General features: G+C 44.7%; 1 protein-coding gene across 5 annotated transcripts in view; it reads left to right on the top strand.

Annotated features, from left to right (window-relative positions):
- SPECC1 (sperm antigen with calponin homology and coiled-coil domains 1) overlaps positions 1-22,236 on the top strand; it is a 533,597-nt gene that overhangs the window by 306,656 nt on the left and 204,705 nt on the right. For all 5 annotated transcript variants that reach the window (XM_075335209.1, XM_075335211.1, XM_075335212.1 and 2 more), the window contains one exon: positions 18,837-20,398. In XM_075335209.1, coding sequence (XP_075191324.1) covers positions 18,837-20,398 — 1,562 coding nt within the window. The remainder of the gene's footprint in view (positions 1-18,836; positions 20,399-22,236) is intronic.

Here is a 22,236-nt window from a genome sequence, read left to right as displayed (position 1 = left end):
AAAGTCTCTGTGTACAGCTGCCGCTGCCGGGAGCCCGTCCAAGTACCCGATCCCACCGATGTCACTTAGTGATCCGGAGCCCGTCTCCGTCCACAAGTTATGGTTCGCTGGTGGACTCCATGGCTTGAAGCTGTTGGGGGCCCTGCTCACTATTTCTAGTGTAGCTGTGCTCTTGAGGGCTTTAGTGAGTTACTGTGTCTGGATACACCCCTGTCCCCTTCATTGTGCTGATGCCCTCAACATCTGAGCTCGTAGGGAAGTCCTTGGAGGTCCTCTCCCTTACAGGTGAATTGCCAGGACGTTGAATTGGCTTCTGACCTAGGGTCCTGTACCCCGTCGTGCTTGGTACCGGTCAGTTCTTTTGGGCTTTCTGGTGCCCACAGTCCTCCAAGACTATGTCCGTCACACCCTTGTCCAATGTCGCTGCTACCGGTCCCCGACTCCTCTGGACCCGGATCACCGCTTGCGACCCAACCAGTGTCCCTAGCTCCCGAGCTCTCTCCCAGCTCCTCTCTCTTTGGAGCCTACATCTCTACGGTCTGTCTCCCTCTCACAGTCTGCTCAGTCCCCCAGTGGCCAGCCCATTTCCAGTTTGTCCACCCCCTTGGTGTGTCTGGCAGTGACTGCTGTAAGGTGGTTGGGTTTTGTAGTGCAGATGGGAGTGACATCAGTTTCTTGGGTACCTGTAACCATGAGGGGTGGGCCCTGCACCCTGGGTAAGGATGCAGTACTCTGTGGCACCCTGATGTATTCAGGGGCGCCACATAAGCAGCACCATAGATTCTTATGAGTACAGGTGTCTATGTCCTGGGTATGTGTGAGAACTGATGCCACACGTGCCGGAAACAAACATATGAAGGAGGTTAAAAAGATGCAATATGCATTTGCTGCAAAACCACTTCAGGAAAAGAAAACTTCATCTAAATACTCCCCAAAAGTCAGCTTTATTTGAAATTTTCAAGCATTGGTCAGATAGAACTTTTGTCCATGAGCAATCTCTTAATGAAAGAAGAATATTCCTGGAAAGATTGTTCATTCTCCCCCTGCTGGTTTTATGTCTCCAGGATTTTCCCCTATAAGCTGCAGCCACCACCAGTGGGCTCTTATATACTGCATTCTGGAATACTGTTATATAAGAGCCCAGACCGCTCTTTAGAACGTAAAAAACACCTTTATTATACTCATCTGAGGGGCGGTCCGGTCCGATGGACGTTGGTGATTTTGATCCAGTGCCTCCTCTCTTCTTGTGATCACCGTCGTCTTTCCCTGCTTCTTGTGGATGACACGTCCTACGTCATTCACACAAAGGCCTCCATTGCACTCCTGCACAGTTCTCTGCCCTGGTCAGGGCAGAACAAAGTAATGTAGTGCACATGCGCAAGCGTTCTTTGACCTTTCTCGCGCCTGCGTATTACAGTTCTTTGCTCTGCTTGCAGCTGGGCAGAGAGAAGCACGAGTGCGCAGGAGCCCAATGGAGCAGAGTGTGTGGATGACGCAGGACACGTCATCCACACAAAGCGGAGAAAGGGAATGGCGATCGCAAGAAGAGAGGAAGTGCTGGATCAAAATCAGGGACACCCATCGGATCGGACCACAGGTCGCAGGTGAGTATAATAAAAGGCGTGTTCTTTTTACGTTATACAGTTTAACTTGGTTAGTAATATACGGCATTCTAGAATACTGTACATAAGAGCTCACTGTGGTGGCCGCAGTTTATAGGGGACAAATCTGGTGACCGGTTCCCTTTTAAACGTTGTTATCCACTTTGAATAACTGGAACAGCCAATGTGGACTAAATTGTGTAAGGCAGCACAGCGAAACGATCGTTTACTCAATAATCAACCTATATATTCTATTATGTCCCTAAAATCCTTTTGAATTGTCTTCACCAAGAAAACTGTTGACATTTTGGTCCTTTGTGTTGGTGTAGAATTCATTGCATATGTTTATACTTTATTTAAATAATTTGGAGCAGCACACGCTTCGCTCACTCGGATGTTTTTGTTATTTCTATTCTTTCTATTGGAAAATGATAGCACATCTTTGCTGGGAATAGTAGACTGACAGCCTTGTTCTCTCCGGTTTAGTGGGGGTGTCAGCTTCTAGACCACCACAGACTGAAAAGTCTTTCCCTAGAAATCCATTAAAAGGTTCGTCCTATTATTAAATGTTGGATTGTCCTCATTAATTTGCCACAGCAAACAAAAGAACATGTGGTTTGGGCGTGTTATAATTTGAGGACCACCAAGAACTTTTCCTTTTTGGATTAAGGTGTGTTTAATTGGCTGAACGTTAAATGTTGGCTTATTTATGGCTGTGTATAAAAAGTAGATTACAATTTCCCAGGACCTCTCAGTGCACTTTCTGGTTGTTTTATATGAATTCTCCAAGACCACAGTCTTTTCAGAAATATAATAGGATCTTCAATTAAGAATAGTAAACTGAATCCGACAATACTATTATACATTATTTTACAAGGAAGTGGTTTCCTGGAGAATCTGTCGCAATTTTAACAATGGGAGCAAAAAGCTTAAGCTACTTGGCCATGATTTTGGCCAAACATGACAGTGGCTTAAAGGGAACCAACCACCAGATTTTTGTCTTATAAACTAGAGGCAGTGTCATAATGGCGTTAGGATCCTGATTTAAAATGATACCTTTAGATAAGAAATCCGACACGTGATTGCAGAATAATCCTTGTTCAAGTCTTCAGAAATTACGTCATTTGTGCAGTGCCTTGAGCATCAGGGCGGGACTTTGTGGGGCGGGTTCTTTGTACTAATTCCTCCTCCAGCCTTCTCATTTGAAGCTTTTGTTATTTTACCATCAGTTTCTGATTACTAGGATAAACTTTCTGAAAGTGATGTATGTTCTCTGGATTAATTGGAGTCCCAGTAGTCCATAGGAAGTACAAAAAGCAATTGGATGAAACTAAAAGGAAGGAGATTCAGATTAGACATTAGGAAAAACTTTCTGACAGTGAGGGCAGTCAGAGAGTGGAACAGGCGACTACGGGAGGTGGTGAGCTCTCCATCAATGGAAGTCTTCAAGCAGAAACTGGCTAAACATATAGCTGGGATGATTTAGGAAAATCTGCACTCACGGGGTTGGACCCATTGGCCCTTGAGGTCCCTTCCAACTCTACCATTCTATGATTCTACTTGGCCCCCCAAAATATTAGCTTTTTGGATAGAGTATAACCTGCAACAAGTCAGCAGTAAGTAAAGAGCAGCCATCTGTTTATTATTGGGTTAGTAGGGGACAGATCTTTACTAATCAGACATTAACGGAGTTGTCCAGGTTTGGTATTAAAGTCTGCAGTTACTCTATGTGACTCCAGACTTGTTAATCCTCTCCGGGCAGAGTGCGCGCTATCAAGATTCTCTGATGCCAGCAGCGAAACAGAGTGGTCATATGACCACAATTTTGCAATATGTTTACTTCCGGTCATGTGACAACTAGAATGTGTGGCCTCGCTCAATACTTACTCACCTATAATCACCAGAATGATGAGTATTATTATTATTATCTATTATAGCGCCATTTATTCCATGGCGCTTTACAAGTGAAAGAGGGTATACGTACAACCATCATTAACAGTACAAAACAGACTGGTATAGGAGGACAGAGGATCCTGCCCGCGAGGGCTCACAGTCTACAGGGAATGGATGATGGTACAATAGGTGAGGACAGAGTTGGTTGCGCAGTGGTCTACTGGACTGAGGGCTATTGTAGGTTGTAGGCTTGTTGGAAGAGGTGGGTCTTGAGGTTCCTCTTGAAGCTTTCCACGGTAGGGGAGAGTCTGATGTGCTGAGGTAGAGAATACCAGCGTATGGGGGATGCACGGGAGAAATCTTGTACGCGATTGTGGGAAGAGGCGATAAGAGAGGAGCAGAGAAGGAGATCTTGTGAGGATCTGAGGTTGAGTGCAGGTAGGTACCGGGAGACTAGGTCACAGATGTAAGGAGGAGACAGGTTGTGGATGGCTTTGTAAGTCATGGTTAATGTTTTGAACTGTAGTCGTTGGGTGATGGGAAGCCAGTGAAGGGATTGGCAGAGTGGTGAGGCTGGGGAGAAGCGAGGGGAGAGGTGGATTAAGCGGGCCGCAGAGTTTAGGATAGATTGGAGGGGTGTAAGAGTGTTGGAAGGGAGGCCACAGAGCAGGAGGTTGCAGTAGTCAAGGTGGAAGATGATGAGGGCATGCACTGTTTTTGCTGATTCTTGGTTAAGGAAAGCACGGATCCGGGAGATATTTTTGAGTTGTAATCGGCATGAGTTGAAGAGGGCTTGGATGTGTGGCTTGAAGGATAGAGCAGAGTCGAGAGTTACTCCAAGGCAACGAGCTTGTGAGACTGGGGAAAGTGAGCAACCATCGAGTTTGATGGAAAGGCTTGTTGGAGGAGATGAGTGAGGAGGAGGAAAGACAATGAGTATTATCAAATAAAACATATAGTCACATGGTGTGACTGCAGACTTCTGAATCCTGACAGTTTACGGTGTCCACACTGTCAGGATTCACCAATTTGCCAGTGGGAGAAGGTGGTCTCCTGACCACAAAAATGCAATTTGCAAGGACATGGTTATGTGCCAACCACATGTGCTTGGCTTCTGAGTTCACGTGTAAAACATAGTATAGTATAGTAAGTAACTTTCTAACTTTAACAAAATGTTTAAACTAAGTGATTTTTTAATAATCAATGACTTCTCAAATCAGAAATATCTGATCTCCTGTAAGATGATTGGTTAAATTCTGTTATATTATGTTATACACATGGCACCACACCGATAGTGCAGCACATAGCTGTGAGTCATTGGGCCGGGTTTACATCTGCTGGTTAGGCTTACATTCAAAAGTAAAACCAAAATAATTTCATGTCCTAATGGACAGATGAAGGCATTCAAATCCTAGTTCGGCATTATCAATAAATTGGATTCCACCTCACTACTGGATGTTTAGTGCCTCTGTTCAAGGATCTCAATTTTTGGCCACATCCTATAGCCTCAAATTAAAAAGGTTGTGCAGTCAGAACAGCCCAGGTCGTTTAAACAACATAATGGGCTTCTCTGGAACATCACTTCTATTCAATAGAGTATTTGAATGACTGTCATGTGCTCCATGTCCACAGCAGGATTACCATAGCTCTAGAACTTTTTCTGGCAATATCCGGTTTATTGAATCTGGACTTGTGGTACGGTAATTAGCTGATCACCATATTACCAAAGACAAATGTTGTTGTGTTAAGTTTGGGTGCATCTGCAAGTACTCTTAACGTTTTGCATTGTATAATCTGTTAAGCATGCACTTTGCGTTCTCCTACTTGCAGTTCTAAACGCACATTTTGGGCTTAATTGATTTGACCAAAGTTGCCTTTTTCAGAACTTTAGCGCTGAAAACGCATGCGTATTTACCGCGTTTTAGATGAGTTTACAGCGCTTTTTGCATGCTTTTTCACCTGCGTTTTGACAGATGCGTTTTGAACATAAAGACACTGCTAAATAAAGTTTACACAGTCAAACACAATGAAAAAAGAGAAAAAAAGGATCAAATCTATATTAATGGGAAAAATAATGAAAATATATATTTCATAAAATTATAGCGGTAATATACATTTTATCGCTAAAATAGCAATAAATGCATATTTTTCTTAAATTTAATCGATTATGTGTGTGTGTAAAGGGACATATCAAATCATTATTTTGATGTCCAAAAAGCATGCATTTTGGAAATACAAAACGCATGTTTTCTGCACATAAAATGCAGGCAAAACACAGGAATTTGAAGGAATCTTGGTTTTTGCCATTTCTCATTGACTTGAATGTTAGCAAAATGCACCCAAAATGGCAAAAACAATTGACATGCTGCTTCTTTGAACGCATGGCTTTTGCCACAAAATATGCAAATTTAACGCAGTGTTTAGAAACACAAAGTGCGGTCTGAAAATCACCATTTTCCATTGACTTTGCTGGAAAATCAAAACGCTTGCCTTTTGGCATGAAAAAGGTGCATCTCAAAACGGACCTAAAAAGCAGCAAAAACGCAGGTAGAAACGCAAAGTGCGGTCTTACCCTTAGTATGATTTCTGCACTCATCCACACACCAGAAGAAGCTTTGTGAGCGAAACCTGTTGCGAATAGTGGATCCTTTATTCCATCATGATTTATTCTGGTTTATTTTCCTTTGCTTGGTATTTTTTATTTACATATTTATACTTCTATTTTTCTGGCGCTTATTGGTATTCTTACTTTCCAAGTCCAGTTGCAATAATTGAATTGGGTTTGTGCCTGACATTCCTTATGTACTATTGTACTTATTCATATTTATTCATATTCTCTTATTAATGGTATTAGGTAATGCATTTGAGCTTTAACACTGCCCTTGAGTGAGACATATGTATTCGTTGTAATCATCGACTTCCATTATACTTGTTACTCAAGCTGAGCACTTTCTGAGCGTCTGATCTGCTCAACTCGAGACCAAGCACCTGAGTATTTTAGTGCTCGCCAACCACTAACAGGGACTAGAGTATGTGCAATTCGATTTGCAGGACCAGTCCATTGGCCATGTCGGATGGGAGACCTGAGAACTGCCTCCTCCCTGATGGTATCTGTCTATTCTTTTGATTAGCCCGTCTGAAACGAGCTTACCTGTGCAACACACCACTGGGCGATAGGAAATGGTTCTAAAGGCTCCCATCCATCAGCCACAGATTAGTGATGTGGAAATTAACTGGGTCCTATGAGTCGATTTGCACCAGTTCTAGCAGGGATTCTAGCTTTTGACAGAAGGATTTCAATGCTGGGTTATGTATTAAAGGGAATCTGTCACCAGGTTTTTGCCACCTAATCTAAGGGCACCATAACGTAGGGGCACAGGTCCTGATTCCAGTGGTGTTTCACTTACTGGGCTACTCAGTGTAGTTTTGATAAAATCACTATTTGATCAGCAGTAGATTATCATTACAGGACTACTTGGTGTGCAGCAGGAAGTCCAGCATATTCATGAGATCTGTATAACTGCTAGATCTGCAGCAGAGAAAACATTGATTTTATCAAAATGACAGCAAACAGCTTAGTACGTGACACATCGCTGTAATCAGGGTCTCTGTCTCTACATTATGCTGCTTTTTGCTGGGGGAGCAAAAACCTGGTGACACATTCCCTCTAAGGGTATGTGCCCACGATCAAGACTCGCTGAGTCTTGACCTGTAGGGCTGCGAGTCTCCTCCGCAGGAGAAGGCAGGAGACGGCAGCTGCTCGTATCCACGATCAGTGTTCGGTATTCTGCAATCTCTCTTTTGTGTTCTCCCTACAGAGAACGCATGCGACTCCGCAGCAAACAATTGACATCCTGCGGCCTCAGAAAGCTGCACCGCTTGTCAGGTTTTGCTGTGGGCCACACACGCACAGTGGGCATGGGATTTCTAGAAATCCCATCCACTGTGCTTGTACTGTACAACGTAGTGTTTTGGATGCAGCTGAAGCATGCTGCGTCCAAAACGCTGTGAACACTGATCGTGGGCACGCAGCGTTATTCCCGAAGATCAGTGCACAATGGGTTGTTTTCAATTTAAGTATTATCCTAATTACGGGTAATGTTTTTTATTTGATAACTAGAAAAGTTAATAATTTCTATGACTGACGTTTATTGATCCCCCAGCATAATACAGACTTAGGAGTTAAACAAATGATAATCTTTGTGTATTTACTGACTATAAATAAAAGTATCGTGAGTCATCACTTTGACTGCAGTCTGCACAAACATATTGGTGCTGCCGAGTCCTGCAATATTACCATCACTATCACTGTACTATGGACCACTGCTGCCTTGACGTAGAGCTGCCCTTCCATTTATTTAGTGGCAGCTGGGAGGACTATTATAGAGGGTACAAAGGTAGCGGTCACACCCCTGCCATGTTGCCTGAGGGGTCCAAAGGTCCCTTTGTTATATAAGAAGAGGATAGTAGTATAAATGATGCGTGTGTAAAGGTCCATATACACTGCAAACATATTGTGAATTCCTTGCTAAGGCTGCTTTCACACATCCGGTTTGTGCTGAGCGGCACAATCCGGCTCAAAAACGTATGCAACGGATGCGGCGAAAAAACTGGATTCGTTGCAGAAGTTTTTTCCATGCGGCCCGTCCGGTTTTTGACGGATGCGGCTTGATACTGAGCATGGGCAGTACAAAAAACCAGATCCGGTGGCCGGATGCGGTTTTGCTGCAGGACGCTGCATCCGGCGTCCATAGGCTTGCATTGTGAATCGCGCCGGATCCGGCGCGATGCGTTTTTTTCGCCGCACAAAAAAAAACGTGCCAGGTAACATTCCATCCGGCCGCCGCATGGGCTAAATATGCTGCATCCGGCAAAAAATGGACGCAACGTAAGGCCATGCGGCACAATACGGCACTAATGCAAGTCTATGCAGGAAAAAATGCAACCGGCGAAAAAAAAAACCTGTTGCGATTTTTCTGCAGAGCGCCGTATTGTGCCGCACGGCAAAAACCGGATGTGTGAAAGCAGTCTTACTCTCCAACAATTTTGTTCTGCTCATTTCGGGGGCTTTGTGTGAAATTATGTCCAATTTGCCTTTTTTTTGTGTTCAATACACAATACAGAAGAAATAAACGAGTATAACAAAAATGTGTACTTGCAGTCATTTTTGGGGAGAAATATTTCATTTACTGGAACAATTTCAAGGATGCCAATACTTTCGGTCATGGCTGTATAATAATCAGGTTTCCTGAGGTTCTGTATTATACCAGACGGGTGCAGTATATTCTGGTGCAATGACACTTACATTATCTTGACGTCTTTGTGGTTCACCTTCAGTTTAATGGAGTCTGGTGTTCTGGCTTTGAAAGGGGATTTTTTTTTTAAAAAAAGTGGTCTTTAAGTGATAGAACTCATTTTAATAACAAAAGCAGATGTCACTTACTCTCCCCCTGTCCAGCACCTGCTCCCTTGTCACTGCTTCTGTTTTAGTGTTTGGCTGCAGCGTGATGTCATATCAACTCATATCACTACTGCAGCTAATCGATGAGCTCAGCAGCTCTGCCAATTTACATGGCACTAGCTGCTAAACTTTGATTAGTTGCAGGGGGGATGTGAGCGGACGACATAACATGACCTCTGATACCAAAACACTGAGATTGATCAGGGGGGAGGGTGTAAAGAACCAGAGCTGGGCCCAGGAGGGAGAGTACTATCATTTGGGGACCACTTTTTTAAAAGTGGGAAAATCCCTTTAATATGAACACTAAAAGGTTTCCATATTGGGGTGATCTGAAATGGGTCCAAGGGCCTAGATACGTTTAACGCCTTATTGGACTTGTTCTATGGTAAAGTATTCCACATACCATAATCATTTTTCTGTTCTGTTGTGCTTATTACGGTATACACTAGAAGGTGGCCCGATTCTAATGCATCGGGTATTCTAGAATTTACGTATTGTGTAGTTAATGTATGATTTTTGTTATATATATAATATATATATATATATAATATATAGATATAGATATATATATATTTTATATATATATATATATATTTTATATATATATATCCATATATATATATATATATATATAGATAGATAGATAGATATAGATGTTGTTGTGTGTAGTTACCAAGTGTTTGTGTAGGGCGCTGTAAATGTTCTGGGTGTGGGGGTGTGTGAGAGCGGTGTTGTATGTGTGTTGTGTTTGTTGCGTTGTTTGTGGAGCGCTGTGTGTGTGGAGTGCGTGTGTGTGTTTTGGGGGGAGGTATATTTTATGCAATGTGTGTTGCGCTGTATGTGCATATATTTATGTATGCCGCAGTGTTTGTGTGTTGGGTGTTGTGTGTGTGCGGCGTTGTGTCTGTGTGGGTGTCTGTGTAGGGCGGTGTTTGTGGTTCCTAGTGTGTGTGTGGTGTGTTGTGCGGTGCGCGTGTGGCGGTGTGTTTTGGGGGGAGGTGTGGACCCCCATCGTGCTCCATCCCCCATGCTGCGCACCCCCCATCGTGCTCCATCCCCCATGCTGCGCACCCCCCATCGTGCTCCATCCCCCATGCTGCGCACCCCCCATCGTGCTTCATCCCCCATGCTGCGCACCCCCCATCGTCCTTCATCCCCCATGCTGTGCACCCCCCATCGTACTCCATCCCCCATGCTGCGCACCCCCCATCGTGCTCCATCCCCCATGCTGCGCACCCTCCATCGTGCTCCATCCGACATGCTGCGCACCCCTCATCGTGCTCCATCCCCCAGGCGCTCCATCCCCCATGCTGCGCAACCCCCATCGTGCTCCATCCCCCATGCTGTGCACCCCCCATCGTGCTCCATCCCCCATGCTGTGCACCCCCCATCGTGCTCCATCCCCCATGCTGCGCATCCCCATCGTGCTCCATCTCCCATGCTGCGCACCCCCCCCATCGTGCTCCATCCCCCATGCTGCGCATCCCCATCGTGCTCCATCTCCCATGCTGCGCACCCCCCCATCGTGCTCCATCCCCCATGCTGCGCACTCCCCATCGTGCTCCATCCCCCATGCTGCGCACTCCCCATCGTGCTCCATCCCCCATGCGCTCCATCCCCCATGCTGCGCACCCCCCATCGTGCTCCATCCCCCATGCTGCGCACTCCCCATCGTGCTCCATCCCCCATGCTGCGCACTCCCCATCGTGCTACATCCCCCATGCTGCACACTCCCCATCGTGCTACATCCCCCATTCTGCGCACTCCCCATCGTGCTACATCCCCCATGCTGCGCACCCCCCATCGTGCTACATCCCCCATGCTGCGCACTCCCCATCGTGCTCCATCCCCCATGCTGCGCACTCCCCATCGTGCTCCATCCCCCATGCTGCACACTCCCCATCGTGCTACATCCCCCATGCTGCGCACTCCCCATCGTGCTACATCCCCCATGCTGCGCACCCCCCATCGTGCTACATCCCCCATGCTGCGCACCCCCCATCGTGCTACATCCCCCATGCTGCGCACTCTCCATCGTGCTACATCCCCCATGCTATAATAGTTCTCCTATTATACTCAGAGAGGAGTATAATAGGAGGACTATAATAGGAGGAGTAGTCCTGGGGGGAGAGGAGTATAATGCCGGCTCCCTGCACATGTATACCGGGAGCCGGTGTACGCTGGTAACTAATACACATCGGGTAACTAAGGGACCTTAGTTACCCAATGTGTATAATGGTTACCAGCGTTCACCGGCTCCGTCACGATCCCAGCAGCGCAAGGTTATGTCTGGCGATGCGTGCGGAGGGCCGGGGCGAGCGGCCAATCCATGCGGAGGGCGGGGCCAGGCCGAGGCGAGCGACCAATCCGTGGGGGGGGGCGCGGGGCAAGGCCGCTGGGGAGCCGGTGTACACTGGTAACTATGATACACATCGGGTAACTAAGGGACCTTAGTTACCCAATGTGTATAATGGTTACCAGCGTTCACCGGCTCCGTCACGATCCCAGCAGCGCAAGGTTATGTCTGGCGATGCGTGCGGAGGGCCGGGGCGAGCGGCCAATCCGTGCGGGGGGGCGGGGCCAGGCCGAGGCGAACGACCAATCCGTGGGGGGGGGCGGGGCCAGGCCCAGCCAGCGGCCAATCAGACGGTTGTCACCGTAAGGACACAATTTTGGAGACAGACAGACAGACAGACAGAATAAGGCAATTATATATATAGATTCCTATTATTGCCTCCTGTGCAGTTAGTTATCTGAGGGTCTTAGAAGCTGTGGTCAACTTTTGTCCCTTTTGAATAAGGTATTTTTACAGAAGCATGTGCACATCTGGAGCATTGCTGCTTGATTTTAAAGAGTTTGTCCTCTACAAAGCATAGTGGCCACATTGATGCAAAGCTGAAACAGAAGGCATTTTCTAAACTCCTTCTATTGTCACTTCTGCCTGTGAGTGGCGCTATTGCTGTGCGCTTATTCCCATCACAGCATTTCACCGCACATCACAGCCCATCATCTCGCGCATTCTCTCCTTCACTGTCGAGTGCCGCAAACGAATGCTGCCTGGCTGTGATGTGCGGTGAAACTTCATCCACAGTCCGGTCAATCACGGAGACTGGGTCCCACCTCTGTGATGCCGGGTCAACTTCCAATTTCAGAAGTTGACGCAACATCACCGGACATCAGGGGTCCATGCATCCGGGGGTAACGTGATGGGATGAGCGAACAGCGATAGCGCCGCTCACAGGCAGAATTAACAGAAGATATTTGGAAAAAGCCTTCTGTTTAAGCTTTTACTTTGATGTGGTCACTATGCTTTTGTAGTGGACCTCCTCTTTTTAATACTAAGAAAAGTGTAAAATATTAGGTTTTGTAAATTACTCTTAGTAGCATTGTTGGCTGTAAAGTAGTCAGTCTTTAACCATTCAAAGCAAGGGTAGATGCTCCTGTTTAGGTGTTAATTTTGTGGTCAGCCTGGACATCTGTGAGCTGGTTGCAATTCCGATACATTTTTGTATCTGTTTTGCTTCAGTATTTTGAGTTATACGTAAAACTTTATTGACCTTTTTTTCTTGTAGCCTTCACCTTTTCTTGTGTAAAAATAATTATTTTCTTTCTCTGGTCTTGTAACATTTCTCTTCCATGTGGTGCCATTGCTGACAGCATGAAATGAGAAGGGGTTTCTTTTATTAAGGAAGACCCCTATTATAGTCACTTGTCTGCTGCACACCTGATTAATTAGATTTAGCTGTGGTGGAATTCATGTTAATTAGAATTTTGTAGATTAAACTTTAGCTTTGCTCCTAAAATGAGATGAGTGGTCCCGTTGCATTTCAGCTTAGGCAGGTTCAGCCGGGCTTTAGATATAGTTCAGTTGGGCTGAGCACTGAGTGTACCCGAGATCAACGATGCTCGTTCAAGAGGTCTGCATACATAAAGCACCTGAACTCGAGCACTGAATTTTTTATTTTTTTTTTCGTGTAAAGTCTGTGTTATGTATAAACACTGAACTTTACTGTTGGAGTCGCTCATTTCTAAGACTTTCGTTGGGGTATACTAATTTATGCAACATGGTCTTAAATTAATTTGTTAGGAAAATTTTACATTTTTAGCAGTATAAAAAATAAAAAAAAAATCTCTGGCCCACATTTTTTGTAGTATTTTGTACTATGGTATTCCTGTGTGTGTGTGTGTGTGTGTGTGTGTGTGTGTGTGTGTGCGTGTGTGTGTGTGTGTGTGTGTGTGTGTGTGTAATTTATTTACATATGTTGAAAAAAAACCTAGGTCCATCTAGTTCAACCTTCCGCCACCAATTATATATTTTGTAATTAAATCATTTATAACTGACAATGTTATTTGTACTGCAGAAATCATCCAGCCCTTTTTTAAAAGCTGTTATAGTATCTTTCATTACTACCTCATATATAATTATTTTGTTTTCATTAATTATGGCAAACAACAATAGCATACCTATATAGGAACTATAACAAACTATATGTAATATTAAGAAGTATAGAAGAGAACTTGCCAGTATTTCACAGATTAGGCTTTCTACAGACTGACTTGCTAAGATGGTTGTCCAGCCTAAAGAGCAGTGTCGGACTGGCTACCGGAGGAACTTCCAGTAATACCAGACCTGGCCGCGGTTACCTGCACTGAACTCTGCAGCTCTCACCTGAGCTCTGGAGTGCAGCCTGGACTGAACTTGGGGTTTGCAGGACTGAACTGCAAGCGCCGTCTGATTCCCCGGCGATTGCGGTTCAGTTCATGGCAGTTGCGGACAGGCCGGGCTGAGCTCCGAAGCTGTCACCCGGCCTGTCCGCAGCTGTGACATAAACTGAACCGCAATCGCCGTGGAATCATTCGGCGCTCACGGTTCAGTCATGCAAACCCTGAATTCAGTCCAGGCTGCACTCCGGAGCTCAAGTGACCGCAGGTAACCACAGCCAGGAATGGTATTACTAAGGTTCCTCTGGTAGCCAGTCTGATTCTGCTAAGGAGTATAAAGATGAATAAACTTTCAATAGTAATTTATATAAACTCCTATTCTATTTGAATATTCCTGTTGTCCATATGCTCTAGTAGCTGTTTTGGTCCTAGGTCCCAGCAGTGTTGTGCTGTAGTGTTGGCACATGACCAGTAGTGTCTGTGGATGGTTGACTCGTCATTTCAGTAGCTGAGCCACCTCTTTAAAGAGTTTGTTCACTACTTTTACATTATTATTATTTATTATTATAGCGCCATTTATTCCATGGCGCTTTACAAGTGAAAGAGGGTATACGTACAACAATCATTAACAGTACAAAACAGACTGGTATAGGAGGAGAGAGGACCCTGCCCGCGAGGGCTCAGTCTACAGGGGATGGGTGATGGTACAATAGGGGAGGACAGAGCTGGTTCGCAGTGGTGTACTGGACTGAGGGCTATTGTAGGTTGTAGGCTTGTAGTAAGAGGTGGGTCTTGAGGTTCCTCTTGAAGCTTTCCACGGTAGGGGAGAGTCTGATATGCTGAGGTAGAGCATACCAGAGTATGGGGGAGGCACATTGAAGGCCTATCCTTAGTATAGCTCATCAGTGTCTGATAAGCCGAGTTCCGGCACCAGCGTCAATTGGTTGTTGTTGGTAGCGACAGCAGATGGCTGGAAATGCTGAGTTTTGGAACTGTCCCGTCTTCTTATTGCGACCGCAACCGGGTACTGTGCACATCCACCTCGTATTCAAATCAGTACGAGGTGGATGTGCTGTACCCGGCCGTGGTCACTATTAGTTGACTGGGCAGCTTCTGAACTGAGCATTTCCGGCCTCCTGCTGACGTCGCCAGCACCAAGAACAGCTGATCAGCAGGGTGACGGGTGTCTGACCACAGCCAGTCAGACATTGATGACCTATCCTAAGGGTAGACCATCAATGTAAAAGTAGTGGATGACCTCTTTAACTGCTGGCTTAGCCACTAAAATGAGCAGTCAGCCTGTTTGTCATGTGTCGCAACAAGACCTGGTGTCACGTGTTGAGCCCAGGACTGGTAGTCGAGCTGCTGGTAATTGGGACCTGACTGGCTCAAAGGCTACCGGAAGATCAAAGCACTTGGCAGAATTGTTGTATATTAGTTAAGTTTCTATATTTTTTTTTTTAAGCTTATTTTTTTTAAATTTGCTTTATAGTGTGAGTGAAACACTTTTTCTGATCTTTAAGATGAGTTGTTTGACAAGTAAAAATAAATAAAACAAACCACCAAAAAAACTTAGACATCAAGTAGTCCATTATCCCTACAATAATGCACACAGCCCCCACTTCATTTTGCTGTAGTCTTGAAGGATATTCAGTGTTGCTTGGGTTCCTCTATGGTGAACATGTGCAATTCAGGAGAAAGCGCTTGGAAAAACTCTTCAGAAAGCATGACGGGGATTAATAGTACTGTGATTGTAGCAGAACGCAGCGCCATTTGTCTACTGCGTGACGTAATTCTCCCTCCTTTAATAATGGCCTAATTACCAGTGTATCTTGTTCTTTTCTCTGCTTTTTCGCCTGGAATTCTCCAGCTGTGGATGTCTAACTCTTTGACCTGAATGAGTGGGCTGCCGGCTCTGTAGTCAGAATGTCCTTTACTATCTTCCCTTTCTTGTGAACACTACTTGCTTTGTTTCTTATTCTACCGGGTGCTTAACCCAAGACAGAGCCGTACTGTGACTATTTCTGATGCAGCTCTTTTTTTTTTTTTTAATTTTAGATTTTTTTTTTACTATAAACAGTTAATTATGAGCATTCGGGTTAAGGGTTTAGTAGTTTTACTTTTTATTTCTTTTCCCGATGTTGAAAGTATATAGGGGACGAATGCTTACATTCATCTCAGCACAGTATGTAGCTGCATGTTAATGAGAAATAATATCTTTACTAATCTACTCTCAATAAGGAACAAACAATCCCAGCAGAGATCTGGGGTAAATTGCTTTCAAGACGTTGTTAGGCTACAGGGAATTGGAGAAAAAAAAGGATAACCCCTTTAAAGGGTCTTTTGTTTTCTCTATGTATTAAGGAATGTTGAGAGGAAGAACAAATATGTAACAAAAGGATCAGGCAAATATAGATGTAAAACAATAGGTTTCATATAAAGCGATTCTAATTAAAAAAAAATTGTGATTGGTAAAGAATAGTGATGAGTGAACAATCCCAGTGCTCAGTACAATTAAGGCCTCCGACACACTCACGTGAAAATCACGCACGTGCCGAGAGACACGTATTTCCCCTGCGTGTTGCGTGCAGGTAAGTAGGTGTCTCTGGTACGTGCGGGCCACGTGTGTTCTCCGTGTGCTATCCGCGATAACACACGGAGAACCGGTAATTTGCATACTCACGTGGTCCTTCCTGCTGTCCGTGGTGCTGATCTTCGGTCTCCGGTCCTGCCGTCTCCCCGCTGCTGCTGCTGCTGGCCGCAGTGAAGTGAATATTAAATGAGTATAATGAGCGGCGGTCGGCAGCAAGTTACAGCAGCGGCAGAGACAGGAGGGCTGGAGAAGGTGAGTAACGATTTTTTTTTTTTTTACTCTGACGTATGTTTTCTCCGGCGCGTGTCACACGGGACCGCATCCACACTACATCCGTGTGGTACGGATGCGGGCCGTGTGACACCCGTGCTGCCGGAGCAACACTGACATGTCAGCGTTTTTAACACACGGAGACACGTAAGTACGGAACGGACACACGTTCCATTCCAAAATACTTACGTGTCTCCTAACCATAGGGATTACCTAGGTCCCCGTGTGCACGTGTCTCCAGTCTGTGTAAAAAATGGCACACACGGACCGGCGGCACGTGAGTGTGTCGGAGGCCTAAAGGGGTATTCCCATCTCCATGATCCTTTCCCAATATATAGTAGGTATAATAAGAATATTTGCAAATACCTTTTATAGTTCAGAAAAGCTGTCACTTACCTCTAGTGCAGGGTATTACAGTAGCTTGGGTATGCAAGGTTACGGCCAAAGATATAGGGACAGTTAGATGCTAGTTTTCGTAACTATAGCTAGGTAAGCAAGTGCAATGCCCTGCACATGAGTTATGGTAAGTGACATAGTTTATCAACTAGACTATATTTCTATTTGGAGGTATTTGCTGATATTCTTATTATTACACCTACTACATATTGAGATTAGAATCTTGGAAATGGGAATACCTCTTTAACGAGTACTTTGATGCTTGGGTGCTGGGCAATTGTTTACAGAGTAAAATGGAAGTCTATGGGGAACTCTTCCTCTTCCGGAAAAATGCTTGAGTTCACTATTGAGCTTCATTATAGTCAGTAAACGAGTATCAAGCACTCGAGCATCAAAATGCTTGTTAACGGGGTATTCCCTTCTCCAATATTCTATCCCAATATGTAGTGGGTGTAATATTAAGAATATTGGCAAATACTTCCTATTACAAATGTAGTCTACTTCATAAGCTATGTCACTTACTTCACTTACGACCACTAGCAACTAACGGTCCCTATATGTGTGGCCGTAACCTTGGATACCTAAACTACTGACGCGCCCACGTGGGTCGTGGGTTTGTCGACACAAGCCGTGCATTTCAAGGTCTCTTTACTCACTGCTCACACCTGCAGCCGTTGGAAAGTGCTGATCCCAGCTGTGATTTGGCTCTAGCCGATCCTGGATACTTTGGAGGTCGTGACCGGTGGTCCCTTCTGTTAGTCTCCTTTCTATGGTCTCCCTCCACCTCAGCTCCTGGGCCGTGGAACGGGTCACGGGTACCTGCTGCACTCCGCGCGAACCCTGGGATTCCCCTTCTTTTCCTAAGAACCCGGGTTGCGCCTCCAGCTCCAGACCACGGGCCCCGAACTGTTCGTTGCCTGCTGCTACTCCCAAGTGCGACCACACACAGACCCTGTCCGGTGCTGACTGCCTATTGTGTGTCGGGTGGTTCCTAACGTCCCCTTGTGGAAGCCCCGCCTCCGGGGTTCCTGACTAGTGGGCATGAGGTCCCATACCTCGTGATGGCTACCCCAGCTCCTACCCTAGCCCGGTCCCAGTGACAGAACCCCAGTGTTATGTGTAGGTTGTGGTGGTTGTTGTTACCGGGGATGACCTCCTCCGCATCCAAGATGAATACTGCACCTTAAGTGAGATGCAGTACCCTGTGGTGACTGAAGCCTCAGCGGCGCCACACTACTTGTAATGCCCTGCACATGAGATAATTTACATAGTGAATCAGGAGAACTATACTACATTTCTAATTGGAGGTATTTGATATTTTTATCATTACACCTTCTACATTTTGGGATAGGCTCTTGGAGATGGGAATAACTCTTTAAGTATACCGAGCACCGGGAAGTTTGCCCATCATGTAAAGAACTATTTTATTGTGTCATTGTATAGTAAATTATTGTTTGGTTAGGTGTATAGGAGAAGTTGTTCAATCAAGTATTATTAGTAAACATTAAGCTCGGTTTAGATTAGTTAACCGGCATTAGTAAAGGATTACCGATCAGCTACTTGTATTCTGATGGGCGGTTTAAACAGGCAGACCACAATTTAATATGAGAACAGACCGATCAGTAATAGATGTAGTATGAGCATAGACTGCCATTGTTCTCGGTAGCACAGGTCCTGTTTACACTGGATGATGTGCTGCCAAGAACAATAATCTGTTAAATCAATAGATCATGTCTCCCAGCATTTTGCTCAAGTGATCAACAACCTGTTTACACATGATCATGCAGTGTATATGCCCTTTTACACTTTCAACTCCAATCACTTGCCTTTTGTTGCACTGAAAAATAATTGCATACATAAAAAAAAAATCTAAAAGTATATTTATTAATAGCATTATTATATATTTTAGAACCATTCCACAAAATAAATATTAACATAATTATTTTTTTTTTTTTATTAGGGCTGTCATCAACAAGAAGGACTGGTATACCGACTCCTCGAGAACTGTCAACCCAAATAACAAGAGAAAGAGCAAATTTTCGTGCCCAGGTTCCTACAACTAAAAAAACACTACCAAGTCCTTCATCTCCCAGCACTCTTACACCGAAGACTGTCCGCCCACCCTCAAAAATTAAACAAGAAAATGACTCGAACAACAAATCTTTATTGGAGCTGCAGGTTAAGGAGCTCTTGGCTGAAGCAAAAACAAAAGATTTTGAAATCAGCAAACTGCAAAGTGAACTTCAGAAATGTAAAGTCAGAGAAAGTCCATGTTCTGATATCCTGGACCCAGATGTGGAAAGCCAACTTATCCAGGGTTGTGACCCTGAATTATTCATGAAAACTCTTCAAGATAAGACCGTAGCCTTCCAACAGGAACTTGGTTTTCTTAAGCAAGAAAACCAAGATCTAAAAGAGAAATTAAATTGTTTAGAACAGTCGCCTCTCTCCGACACTACGACCAGCAATGGCACAGATAGCAGCGTCATTTCTCCTTCCACACAAGGTGCAAGTGTTGGGAGTAAGACAAAGAGTCCGGTGGTTGGTAGATCGGAAAATTGTCACTTTCCTGGAAGAGAAAGTGGTTTACACATATCAGGTTCTTCAAGTAGCGATGTCACAAAAGCATCTTTATCACCCGATTCAGATTTTGAGCATATTGCAGATGTCCCCTCTAGACCGGGTTCTTCAGGAAGCATTCCATGCCAAGGCTCGAAATGTTCAACTAGTGGTAGTTCTCCCAATAACATAAGTGACCTTTCTGTAGCCTCATTGACTGAAAGGATTCATAAAATGGAGGAAAATCAACACAGTACTGCAGAAGAACTTCAGGCTACACTACAAGAACTGTCTGATCAGAATCTCATGGTGCAAGAGCTTACAGTGGAAAGTGAGAAATTAGTGGAAGAGAAATCTTTTCTGGAAAGTTCCCTACAGCAACAAAGACAGAAAGCAGAACAGCTCAGCCAGGAAAATGAAAAACTGATGACCCTTTTACAAGAAAGGTCGAAGACCGAAGAAGCACAAGTCCAGAGCAAGTTATCAGAGGTGGAGAAGAAGTATACAGAACTTGTTGAACAGTCTCAGTTTGAAAGAGAAAAACTGCTCAATATTCAACAGCAATTAACTAGTAGCCTGAGAAGTCTTGAGAAAGAGCACCAAGAGGCTCAGGTAATGATCAAAAGACTAAAAGAAGAAGTCAGTAAATTACAAAATTTATTGGACAGTGAACGGAAAGAGAGAGGCAATTTATCAAAAACTGTGGAAAACCAAAATATCAAAATTGATGGTCTCCGAATTGAAAGTAACTGTTTAAAAGCTCAATTGGATGGAGAGCGACAAAAAGTATCTGAAATCACAACCGTAACATCTAACAACAACTCAGAGAGCTGGACATCTCCAGAGGTGCTGAAGTCTGTTCATATGGACAAGGAACATCTGGAGCTAACATGCTCAGAACTTAGACAAGAGCTCCTAAAGGCCAACAGTGAAGTCAAACAACTGCAGTGTCTCCTGGCTAAGGTTAGATGGTTATATCGTATTGGGCAAACCTTTTATTGTATTTTATACCATGTCATCTAGTGATGCATTTTCAAAAGAAAGCTTAGTTTATTACTACAATCAGGTTCTCCATTATGTACAATCCATACTTGCAAGAAAAGTCCCTAGACTATTAGGTGGGCTTTACACACTGTGACATCGCTAGCAATGTCAAGCGCGATAGCACCTGCCCCCGTCGTACATGCGATATCTGGTGCTTGCTGCCGTAGTGAACATTATTGCTATGGCAGCTTCACACGCACATACCTGGTCAGCGATGTCGCTGTGACCGCCGAACAATCCCTCCTTCAAGGGGGAGGTGCGTTCGGCGTCACCGCGACGTCACTAAGCGGCCGGCCAATAGAAGCGGAGGGGCGGAGATGAGCGGCACATAACATCCCGCCCACCTTCTTCCTTCCGCATTGCCGGTGGACGCAGTTAAGGAGATGTTTGTTGTTCCTGCGGTGTCACACACAGCGATGTGTGTTGCTGCAGGAACCGGCGCCGGATGTGCGTCACTAACGACGTGACCCTGACAATATATCGGTAGCGATGTCGCAATTTGTAAAGCCCGCCTAAGTGTTCAACTAAGTGTTCCGGTGCCACCACCGGAAAAATATTCAGCTCCATGGGCTTTGTGTAAAGTGCAGGACAGGTCCACCAGAAGAAAAGATACTTTTTGTAATTGATCTAATCTCTGCAGAGACGAGGATCTTCAACTGATTGAATTAATTTAGAGCTCTCTTATATGGAAATGTGTTTTCTATACTAGACAACCACTTTAAAGGGAACCAACCAGCAGGATTTTCATATATAAAGTAAAGCCAGTGCTATACTGGTGCTAGGATGCTGAATGTAAGCATAGCTTTTATTCAGAGATTGGATATTTTATTTCAGAAATATGTGAAAGTGAAGTTCCAGCAATGCACTGTTATTTGATTGGTCAGCTGCAACAGGAAGGGAATATGGGAGTCGAGTCTTATCTATTTCCACCCCTGTCTGTCTCCCTGGGCCAGAATTAACATCTATGATGGTGATGGGGGGGAGGTAGGCCAGGCAGGAAGACAGGGGTGGAAATAGACAGCAAGACGCGACCCACTTATTCCCTTCCTGTTGCACCTGTCAATCAAATAGCAGTGCATTGCTGGAACTTTACTTGCGCATATTTCTGAAATAAAACATCCAATCTCTGAATAAAAGGTATGTTTACATTCAGCATCCTAGCGCCTGTATAGCACTGCCTTTATATTATAAATGAAAATCCTGCTGGTTGGTTCTCTTTAAGCAGTAAGCCACATTAAGTTACTCATGTTGTTGTTTGCCATGCTAGAGGTTGTGATCCTCCATGCATTAAACCAATCCTATTGAAAACAAGTATTTTACTAAAAGGGAACGAGTCTGCTTCCCCAGGACCCTCAAATAGCTACCATGTATTTATTGCTACCATCATACCCTGCCTAACAGGCCCATTTTATTGTCTAATTGATTTCTCCATATACCAAAAATGTGTTTTCATAACTGAGGTGGCGATATGCATTTTAGCTAGTCATTAGTCGTGGTTGTCACTAGATTAGTCCTCTCGTTAATTATATTATCACGCCTCTGAAGGTAACATGATTTCCCAAAGCGTAGGTGTGTGTAACATGATTTTCCAAAGCGTAAATGGGAGTAACATGATTTTCCTTGACAATATGTAGTAAGATGGGTGCACACCCCCAGCCTCATTGGCACACAGTACATGCCCAAGGCAACAGCAGCAGTGATGCAGGATAAAGCCTACCGTTACTGCCGGCTTTGCAAACCTCACGACTGACTGTGGC

Source organism: Anomaloglossus baeobatrachus, chromosome 2 (genome assembly GCF_048569485.1).
Source record: "Anomaloglossus baeobatrachus isolate aAnoBae1 chromosome 2, aAnoBae1.hap1, whole genome shotgun sequence".
In the NCBI taxonomy this organism is placed as follows: Eukaryota; Metazoa; Chordata; class Amphibia; order Anura; family Aromobatidae; genus Anomaloglossus; species Anomaloglossus baeobatrachus.
The sequence above is the reverse complement of the archived record's forward strand: the minus strand, read 5'-3'. Positions and strand labels throughout refer to the sequence as shown.